Source organism: Schistocerca serialis, chromosome 7 (genome assembly GCF_023864345.2).
Source record: "Schistocerca serialis cubense isolate TAMUIC-IGC-003099 chromosome 7, iqSchSeri2.2, whole genome shotgun sequence".
Classification (NCBI taxonomy): Eukaryota; Metazoa; Arthropoda; class Insecta; order Orthoptera; family Acrididae; genus Schistocerca; species Schistocerca serialis.
In genome coordinates this window covers 249,801,989-249,813,627 of record NC_064644.1, presented here as the reverse complement: position 1 = coordinate 249,813,627, position 11,639 = coordinate 249,801,989, and the positions used below count along the sequence as shown (strand labels likewise).

The following is an 11,639-nucleotide window of genomic DNA, read 5'->3' as shown; positions in this document are numbered from 1 at the left end:
GTGTCTCTCAAAGCTACCCATTCTTCTTCTACTGTATTTCTTTCCCCCATTCTTGTCAATCATTCACTAATGCTCTGCCTGAAACTCTCTACAACCTCTGGTTCTTTAAGTTTATCCAGGTCCCATATCCTTATATTCCAACCTTTTTGCAGTTTCTTTAGTTTTAATCTACAGTTCATAGCTAATAGATTGTGGTCAGAGTCCACTTCTACCCCTGGAAATGTCTTATAATTTAAAACCCGTTTCCTGAATCTCTGTCTTACCATTAAATAATCTATCTGAGACCTTCCAGTATCTCCAGGCTTCTTCCATGCATACAGCGTTCTTTCATGATTCTGTAACCAAGTGTTAGCTATGATTCGTAGAACGGCAGTTTTCTTTCTCCTGATAACGATGTCCTCCTGAGTGGTCCCCGCCAGGAGATCCGGCACGCCCTCGGGAAAAATTACGGCTGTAGTTTCCGCTTGCTTTCAGCCGTTCGCAGTACCAGCACAGCAAGGCCGTTTTGGTTAGTGTTACAAGGCCAGATCAGTCAATCATTCAGACTGTTGCCCCTGCAACTACTGAAAAGGCTGCTGCCCCTCTCCAGGAACAACACCTTTGTGTGGCCTCTCAACAGATACCCCTCCGTTGTGGTTGCTCCTACGGTACGTCTATCTGTATCGCTGAGGCACGCAAACCTCCCCACCAACGGCAAGGTCCATGGGCCATGGAGGGGGTGGGGGCGGGGCAAATCAACATATCCATTAAAAACGTCGTCATTGTCCACAGCAGTACAGACAACAGCTCCAAAAATGAAGATTCTAAAAAGTATCACGCACCAATTACGAAAACGAGAAAAGTGATAAACTGTGGATAAATTCTTGTATCCAATTCAATGCACACCTTCTGCACCTGCACATGTATTCGTCGGTTTTTCCTGATGCAGGAACCTTTTGTCTATACCTTGCAGTTGCCTCAAATGTGCCACTTTTAAAATCCTCAGAATACATCTAATGATGGTCAGCCATTCTATCCAAAAACATTTTCGCATTGAATATAACTGACTCATCCGTGATTGAGAAAAATTCAGTATCATAGCAGAATATTCTGAAAACATAAATACTTACAGCCAAGAAATACACCGAAAACAAATTACGATATGGAAGGAAATTAAATTCATAATTGACATATATACCCTGATGCAATGGAAACAAGCAGGGCAGTCTGTCCTTGTGGAGACGTACCAGTATTTAGCCTTATATATAAACCTCTGCCTAATACATCTGAAAATAACCTTGGATGCTTGAAGTAAAAGACTGAATTGAAAACTCTGGATTTATTACAGTTATTTTCCACATGGAGGAAGTTTAATTGCATAGTAAATAATGTCCTTAAATGCTCTTGCCTCTTACGAAACGCAGCCGGCCGCAATGGCCGTGCGGTTCTAGGTGCTACAGTCTGGAGCCGAGCGACCGCTACGGTCGCAGGTTAGAATCCTGCCTCGGGCATGGATGTGTATGATGTCCTTAGGTTAGTTAGGCTTAATTAGTTCTAAGTGCTAGGCGACTGATGACCTCAGAAGTTAAGTCGCATGGTGCTCAGAGCCACTTGAACCATTTTTGAACCTTACGAAACGCAGACTTGATAATAACTTAGCAGTCGAAGTGATCATCTTAGAGGAGTGCCTCTCTAGGAACAAAGGAAACCATTTTATAAGTTCGTGCGTGATATAACATGCTGCAACAGAGATAATCATTGCTGAGGGTAAAGAAGAAGAGAGTAAGATGTTGTTACCCATTCACAGATATTCGCAGTGCTGATAGACCTAAAACTTGGTTAACCGATTTGCACGGGGCAAGCACAGGGCGAGAAGAACAACTTATGCTAATTACAATCCCTGAAACCCGAAAACGAAAACACTGTTCAACCTAAAACAGAGCGATGTAAAGAATTTTGCTTACGATACAGGTAGCAAAGACATCAGCAGTTCGAGAAAAGTTTGATATACGGAAGTGGGACTACTAACCACGTCCTATCACGAACTAACTGACGGCACACCATCAAGCAGTTGCGTTGCGCCTCGCTGTCATTGTCATTGCCTCACGGTGCAGCTGCGCAGATTATCCCCACCGGCCAAGAGCATATCCAACGCCTCCTGCCTGTCACTCACTCCCATCTGTTACTTTAACTGTGTTGGGGAGTTTGCTTTTCCTCCACGTGTGTTCTATGCTTTTTGGATGTCTGGGTAATGTGAAGAATGTTCTGTGTGTGTCGGGTACTTGTCTGAGGTTGGCGAAATGAGTGATTTTTATGGGGTAGGGAACAGGATTAGGCATTGGATGTTGAGATTTTCCCTTCGACTTAGTCTTCGAAGATCGTCATAGGGCGTTTGTGCTTGTCGCGGGACATGTCATACCGACCCAGGAAGTGGATGAGGCCATTTCCTGATCTGGAAGAGCTCTCAAATGGTTCAAATGGCTCTAAGCACTATGGGACTCAACATCTGAGGTCATCAGTCCCCTAGACTGAGAACTACTTAAACCTAACTAACCTAAGGACATCACACACATCCATGCAGGTTTCGAACCTGCGACCACGGCAGCTGCGTGGTTCCGGACTGAAGTACCTAGAACCGCTCGGCCACAGCGGCCGGCGAATAGCTCTCATAGAAGGCCCTTGACATTTCTTGAAAACGCTCTCCCAGAAAAGGGATTTCTGTTTGGCGTGCAGATCGTAAGTGGGGAATCCCAGAGGTAGATGCAGTGCCTTCCTGAGGGCGCTGTTCTGCAGCCTCCGTAGTTTTTCCAGATGCTGCTTCGCCGCGTATCTCCAGACTGGGTATGTATATTCCATTACGGCCGGTATAAGGGCATGATATACATTTACTCCTACAGAGCAGGGAAGGAAGCTGGTTGTGGTGAGGACTGGGTATAGGATAGACATTCTGGCACAGACCTTCCTGTAGACCTCGTCTATGTGGAGCTTCCACGTAAGACGAGAGTCCAAGGTTACGTCAACATTCTTGGCGGTTCTGCGCCTGGGGAGATGGGTTCCCTTTAGGTGAAGGTGGTGGCGGAATAGGGGGGGGGGGGGGGTTCCAGCCTGTAGCTCGCCCCGTCTTCAACTGCCATGTTCGCTCCACAGCACCGGTAAGAGGCGAACTTCCAACCAATCACATCTCTAGCTTCCGAGCACAACACGAGCCCAATCGGCTCGCGTCAGAAGCGAGCACTATGAATTCCTTGTTCGCCAGTTTTAGATGATAGGTTCTCTCGAAGGATTTCAGAACTTCTACAGCGGACCTCCAGCAACCAATGGGAGAACACGCCCACGAATTACTCCACCTACGTGCCCCCGTCCCATGTCATGTACACGAAGACAAAGAGGGCTGGACTCGTCTGCCACAATCTCTCTCCCTTTCCTTCGATTCTACCCTCCTCCCCATCCTGTTATTGTCGTGTGCATTCCAGTGGTTCAGAGCTCCGTTCGTAAGATTGCTTGGAAACGACAGAAAATTTCGCCGTATCCCACAGCGAAAGTAACAGAACGGATTTCATGCAGGAGAGGGAGTGTCCATGAAATAGAGGCTTCTCATCATACAGGGAGAGTCAGAATTAAAATGAAACACACACCCCACAGATAAATTCTCGTAAATATTAGTTCGAAGAGAAAATGATAGAGACGCCAATGATTGTTGTGCGTGCTGGATATGAGCAATCTGCGGTGATCTTCAGCTCACGCAGCAGAGAAATCAATCCATAGTTGACGTACACTATCAATCGTTTATTCCATTTTATCAGTGTATTATCCTGGGACTGCATTACATTTATAAGAAAACTCATATTACTTACTTCATTTGCACTGTTTTGCCGTTTACTCAGTTCCTTTACAAACACCTGCGGAGCTAACGTTGTTCTTAACGTTATACTATTCTTACGTTATACCCTCCACAGATTTTGTTTATAATGGAACATTATATGAAACTATTAAATGTATAAATGTGAAAAAAAGAGGTAAGGCGCGTGCCTGGAAACCGACAGGAGGTGGGGTCGAGTCTCGCTCGGATCGTCGAATATTGAGGCTTCGTTTTAACCTAGCCTTCAGCTCTCAACGATGTGAGGTGTTCACGTTGAACTGTAAAGCTTATTTGCCCGGCTGGGAGCCGGCCGAAGTGGCCTTGCGATTCTAGGCGCTGCAGTCTTGAACCGCGAGACCGCTACGGTCGCAGGTTCGAATCCTGCCTCGGGCATGGATGTATGTGATGTCCTTAGGTTAGTTAGGTTTAACTAGTTCTAAGTTCTAGGGGACTAATGACCTCAGAAGTTGAATCCCATAGTTCTCAGAACCATTTGAACCATTTTTTTGCCCGGCTGGATAGCTAGGGTAGGTTAGGAACACAGATGTCACAGAAGTGACGTTTGAAACGTGCAGAGAGCTTGGGAAAGGGGCAGTGGAGAAGGGGTTGTTTACAACTGAGAACGCTCAGTCCTAAACGAGAATTTCATTGTAGTGTTTCTTGTTCCTTATTTTTTGTTTCTTTATTTATTTTTCTGAAACGTATGAACAGTTGGCTGGATGCAGCGCCCATCCAGACTCCCTTCCTTGACCCATGTGCTGGAAGCAAGGACCTGTATCACCAGTGCTGATGCGGCATAGGTGTGAACGACGGCATTCACCCCAGCAGCTGCTGAAGGAGTAAGACACAAAGAGAGCGGATGTATCTTGCTCTATAACAGAGAAATGAATAAGTGACGAAGTCTCATTGCAAGGCACAACACCACTGTTCGATGAAAAAAAAAAAAAAGCGAAACAGTACAACATTACTTAAGCATTGGCATGAAACTTAACTGAAAAACCTTAACAAGTTGGGCCATTTTATTTATTTTTGCGCATTCCGTTTCGCACGTTAATGAAAAGCACGCCGCAGAAAATTCTGAATATAAGAAAAACACAGTATGGACACAGACGAGCCGTCTCCGTCAAACTGTTACGTAGTTATTGTTTCTCTACATGTCCAGGTAGTAATGCAAAGTAGAACAATGGGAAGGGAACAGCGGCCGCTATAAGGCACACCCAAGCTTACTGAAACTAGTACCTTAATTAGCTTGGCACTACTTACGACTATGTCAATAGTCCCTTATAACCAATTTGTCTGCTGTTACAGACAAAAGCCGTAACTTAAACTAGACTTTAGTCCAAGTGTGTGTGGTTGGGGGGGGGGGGGGGGGGGCAACCAAATGCACTATAATACTAAAGTGCACCTTGGGCTACTCAACCACCACGAAGTGAGTATAATTTTCTGTGTAGGACTTGACACAAGAAACGTAGGGCCGCCACTGAGAGGCGAGGAAGATGGCGATAACGCACCCAAGTCCGTTATTCCTTCAACAAGAGTCAGTTAAGTCACAGTGAAGACACCCATAATAAAAAACATGGAAAAGCATAAAACATGTTTACAGTAAGCACCACAAGCGCCTCACATTTTTAAAACGCAATCAAAATGCACAACAACAGTTTTGAGACCACACGTCAATCAGAGACACAGTTATCCCCAATTTACAACCAGAACACGCGAAACAAATAGAGGGAAACACGACGGCGGCAGCTTTAAATACGCTGACGTACTTACAATCAGGAACAACGACGAGATCATAGCAAACTACGTCCAACCAGACAAATGCAGCACTGTGTCAGACACAGCTCTCACGAACAACATATTGACATATCACGCTACTAAGCGACATTCCGTCAGTAAGACATCGAATCAGTCAGATTTCAAACAGTAGCTACACAGTCTTAACACAAGCTAATACAACGCAGCAGACAGCCAAATATACGACACTATATCACGTGGATGAATTAGCAAGCACACGACACATGTGTTCCTCATTACACGTGACAGTGGAACCAATCGCAGTGAAACTTTAACCGAATGCCGAACTTGCCATCCCAACAAACGAGAACATACCACCAATGATACTAGAAACCGGCTCTGACAACAGTTTGTGGTTACTGACGGCAGGAACAATTCTAACCGTTGGACTGCTAACATACATCCGACATGTGTAACTAATCCCTGCTCGCACGTCACAGTGGGACCACTCCGCATAGGGTTACACTCGATTCCCGAAAGCATGACACAGAACAGCCCAGGAACACACAAGTCTTATGCTGTTCCTACAAAAACACACCGACAATTGCATGTGAGTTGCCAGGCACAGGCAACAACTTTATTGTGCTGCTGGTAGAAGCTAACCAAGGTTACACAGTACTTCCGCATTTCAAAATAAGTCAACAAATGATATGACAGCAGACAGAACAATTGAAAGTCACTTCCACTTTTGGAAATGTACTGTACTGCCAATATATAACTTTACTGGATGAGAAAACTCTTGCGACAGAGATATTAAAAGTCCAGGAGAACACTTCAAATATCGGAAGCTGAGAAGCTCGACTGGGCAACTGAACAAACGCTAGTCAGTAAGAAGAAGCTGATCGGTGCATAGGTCCTCTAAATTGATCATAACGTGGTGATATAATTCCTGTCACGTTGACAGCTAAATACAGTACTAGATGCCCCCTGTGAGAATCAATCTCAAGACCCCGGTAAAACCATGAGCGCTTCTTTGACATCAGCACAATCGGCTGTTGAGTGGCAGGACCGGACCCAGATGCCGAAAGAGAAAGTATCTCAACCTTAGTTAATATAACTATTACACAATTTTGGCTTAATAAGATACGGGCTACAAATCCATTGCTGAAGGAATGTGCACTTATAATGACACCAAAACTGGTGATAATTTCAGAGCGTTAGATTCTTAAATGGGTAGCATAGAATACTTAATTCTATTGAACGTACGTGGTTAGAATAACCGCTAAATATTGCTCCAAACGAGCGTGTAATACAGTCAGATAGTGCATGATACATACCTACAGAAGATGGCCGAGCTGAAACAGTTGGCCGTTGGAAGACAGCTGCCAGTGAACCAAAAAAATTTTTCAAGTGCCCTTAGTGTGTTCCAGCCCGTCGTAGAATAGTATTACATCCCACTCTACATGGCCCCAACATGCGGCTTACAAAAAATAAAATATTATATTTAATCGAAATCACTTGAGAATTTACTATCCAATTTTAGAACAGCAGCATTTACCATCGCCATATTTTAACGTCTATATGGCGGTCCCTTTAAATAACAGACAGTGCTTCACTTGAGCCACTGAATACTTTAACAAATAGCCCAAAAATTAGTGCAGCACAACCATGAATAAGGCAGAATTTTTGTAACAATGTTTCTTAACGAAGCGCACTAACGACGAGGTATTAATACCGGTACACCCAAGCTTCCAAATCCTTAAGTAAATCACTGAGAGTACTTACGGCTTTTTATGACAGCCTTGAATACAGGAGCCGCCTTCAGAAAGCTTACAGTTTCTCTCTTAATAGGTGCAAGGTACCGTTAAATTTCTCTGAATAAAACAGGCGTTAAAGTGCACGCTTCCCCGGCGGAAAGTGATGAAACCAAGCCACTTATCACCATTTTTAGCACAATCACAGCTGTCCCAGAACTCGCAAAACAAATCACTATTTACACTACTTGAGAGTATTTTTGTTCTGTCGTTGCAACTACAAAAATGCGTGATTTTTCCCACCAGACGCGTTTCGCTTTATTGACGTATGCTATGAAGAACATCTTCTTTCATTCTCAAACAAAAGAGATTTTTATTTGCTTTATCATCATACCTGCCACATTTCCCACATGTATAAGGCATTAATTTTTTGTTCTCTGCAAGTGAGACATAAATCTTTATTTTAAAAGGGATCATTTAATTACCTCATTCGAGTCCTTGCTGTTGCAGAAACAGGAATAACAATGTAGAAGAAACAACGCCGACGGAGGGGCTTATGGCGAGCGTCAGGTAGGGCTAAAGGGGAGGAAGAAGGCTAGGAAACAAAATACTAAATAAATAAATAAAAATATAAAGAACGTAGAAGGTGGCGTCCAATAGAAATACTTGCACCATGGTACTGCACCAAACGAAATTATTACTACTACTATTATTATTATTATTAACTATAAACGAAATCAGGTTTGAACGGAATACTCAGTCCTACTCGCACGTAAATGGTTTTTGATGTAAAATTTTGGCTGATGGATTACATACATCAATACTCTTCACATAATACGCTGCATGAGAAAAGATCACTAAGCCCTTATCTACGTAATTATATCAGACGATTTATAAGCTTGACGATGAGAGTGTGTTCCATATCTGCCTCTACGTTTACACTGCGCCATATTTATGAGTAGATCGTAAATGCATACTTCAGCACATAATCACAAGTGGAAAGGAACGCTTCCTATAGGAATTTCCGCATTCTACCGTGTTCTCAGTTCTTGTACCTGGCTAATATGTGACTTTACGACAGCGGCAAAAAAAACAGGTCAAAAACACGCATGGGAACGAACAAGGAAATGACTGAACAGGTTGTAGTGAACTTTCACAGCATCAGTATTCTCTTTCCGTGTGGAGCATCCTTCTTTACAACATAGTCAGGAGCCAGTCTGTAAGTTGATGGTCTGTTGGAATGATTGTAGCTGTGTATGCTTAAGGCCCGTGATCGATTCATGCTTCAGGCAACCATTTTTAACAACCACCAACAGACCCTCTTCCCCTCTGGTAATGCAAGCTGAATAACGTAGGGAACGCACAGTTGTTCCAAATCCGCTTTAAATATGACATCACTTCGCTGTCTATCTTAGGAGAGTCGCTGTAGATTGGCCCATGACGGTGGCGGTAGTTACGCCAGGTAGAAACTCTTGTCACGACTTTGCTTTCTTATACGAATTTTTTTTAAAATTAATAAGCGATTGGACGTGTAAGGTCAACGGACACCTCTTTCTTATTGTATCTGATATGGGGATGTTGGTATTGTTGATGCTGGTCTGGGATTCCAACTCAGACCTCAACTCTCGGTGGGTTTGGCCTCTTCGAGACGATGCAGTTCTCTCGTTCCGCAAGAGTCCGAACTCCTCAACGTCTCCATAAGAGCGGGTATCTCCTTCGAATCCTGGTGCGGCACAAAAGTTTTCATCGTGCCATTCAAGTTGCAGCATGCGTACACCAAGCTGCAGGTGACAAATAGTAACGATTTTTAACACCTCTCTGTGAGTTTTCGGTAACAGCGACTGGCACAAGTTTCGACTTCCAGTCAGCCACACAACTTTTCGTCACATCATTTCAGATTCAAAATGCCTGTCTTAGTTACTGGTGAAAGGAATTCGATAGTCAACGACGATGATATGTGCAGTGTTCGATCCCAGCCAGCACAGAATTTTACTTCATGTTACTTCCAGTTCAGACATGTCTACATCTCGATATTGGTGAAATAAACCATTTTTAACGTCTATTCGTGACTAGAAGTCAATGACGATAGGTGCTCCGTTCTAATCTTGGTTGTTCAAAATTTGTTCGTCCTGACATTTCAGTTCCAATCAGCAAACCATTGTTAAAAAAATTCCGATTTCTAACATTTGATTGCGCTTTGTTAACAATCCGATAAGGTTCTGGGTTGAATCACAGCCTATCAGAAAAGGTTATGCCTTGTTATTTCAAGTTTAAACCTGCGCACACTTTGTTACCTGTGATTGCAAACATATGTAGGATCTATCGTGGTTAGTTGACTGGAAAAGTAATTACTAAATTGTAGAGCCGGGTCTCAGCCCAGTACAGATATGCTCCTAAAATAATTTCAAGTTGAAACATGCTTTTTGAAATGTCATTTATTGCAATAGTTTTTGATTTCACAAGCGTAATGGTTATCATCTCTGACAACGCGTTTACTGATATTTAAATTATTGTGATTTAATTTGCATCTGGATTGATAGGCATACAGAACCGTTATCTCGTCTGGCCTCTTGTAGTAGCCATTTTGTATAGTCAAACGACCGTACCGAAAAGAGAGCAGAGGACCTGCAAGACTGCTAAGTAGTGTGAGTTGCATACAAATCAGGCGAAACGCAATTCAGGTCGTTCAGATACTGTTGAGTACTGTAGGACATGAATGATGACCTACCTACTACTGATCTTAAGCAAAATTCGAATAACTGTCTCCTTACTGTATTACTGATTGATTAGAATACGTCAGAATTTAATTAATGTCTGCTCAGAACTATTATGTGGCCAAGTCTCACATCTCCACTTGCTAATAAAAGGTAGACCTAAGTTCTCACACAAATACTCATCCATCGATACGTAGACAGGCACCAAAGCGACACAACGAACAGTTACAAATCGCTTACTCCAAGGACAGCTCCCATCCAGACGTCCTGTAGCGTGTTTTCCACTGACTCCAAATCACCGCCATTTGTAAATTTAGTGATGTCAAGGAAGAGCTCACTGGAGGGCAGCATGGAAGTCTGTTGTATTTACTAATGAAACACGGTTCTGTCTCTGTGCCAGTGATGGCCATGTGTTGGTTAAATGGAGGCCAGTTGAAGGACTGCAACCAATCAGTCTGCATGCTAGACTCACTGGAACCAAACCTGGAGTTGTGGTCTGGCATGCGGTTTCGTATGACAGGAGGAGTACTCTCGCGGTTATCCCACGAATCCTGATAGTAAATTTGTACTTCAGTTTAGTTATTCGACATCCCATTAATGCACAGCATTCCATTGGGCGTTTTCCAACACGATAACACTCGCCCACATAGCGCTGTTGTAACCCAACTTGCTCTACAGAGTGTCGACACGTTGACATGGGCTTCTGGATCAGCATATCTGTCTCTAATCGAGCGCTTATGGGACATAATCGGCCGACAACTCCTGCGTCATTAACAATCAGCATTAACCGTCCCTGTACTGGCGGACCAAATGCAACAGGCATGGAACTCCATGCCATAAACTGATATCCAGCACCCGTACGACACAATGTATTCATATTTTCATGCTTGTATTCATCACTCTGGCGGCTACAACTGTTATTAATGTAGTAGCACTTCAAATTTGCAGTGGCTTATCTCGCGCTTATGTTAAACTATGATCTTGCAATGTTAATCACTTAAATATGTTATCAAGACAAATGTGTTTCCGAAATTTTATTGCTCTACGTTAAATATATTTTGGTGTTGCGATTTTTTTTTCCGTCACTGTATATGACAGGTTAAGTTAACTAATTTTGTGACAAATTACAGCAACTTTTCAGAGAAAACAATAAATTGAGCGAAAAACAGTGAAGTGTGATGACTGTATGAGGTAATATCATATTAAACAAATATAATATTGGAAATGAGACACATCTTGAGACTTAAATCCTTAATAAAACAACCGTAATTATGCAAAGTAAAACAGCAATGCAAACGAAACCCCAGAAACTGAAGCAAAGTAAAAATACGGATAATACAATTAGGAGCAGTAATCTACAAAGCAGTGTGGATATTTTATCTGCAGTATCTGCTGTTAGAAGTTGTGAACAAGGAAATAGAATCTGATCGTTCAGTGGCAAGTTTGGGCAAATAGCCACATGTTTATTAAATTCCGTTATTTCAAGAATGATGCACCTTCTCAAAATCTTACATACATCGATAAGGTGCACGTGAGTATCCTCTGGGCATGCTGTTGTGATGTCATCCTGAAAGTTTCAGTAACACACAGTAGCCG

At 42.9% G+C, this 11,639-nt stretch overlaps 1 protein-coding gene across 1 annotated transcript in view; it reads left to right on the top strand.

The window, feature by feature from the left end:
- Nucleotides 1-6,116: 6,116 nt before the first annotated feature.
- The window catches only part of LOC126413000 (cholinesterase 1-like), a 67,516-nt gene continuing 61,993 nt past the window's right edge, over nucleotides 6,117-11,639 (top strand). Inside the window, exon 1 of the mRNA XM_050082893.1 lies at nucleotides 6,117-6,185. Within this exon, the coding sequence (XP_049938850.1) occupies nucleotides 6,117-6,185 (69 nt within the window). The remainder of the gene's footprint in view (nucleotides 6,186-11,639) is intronic.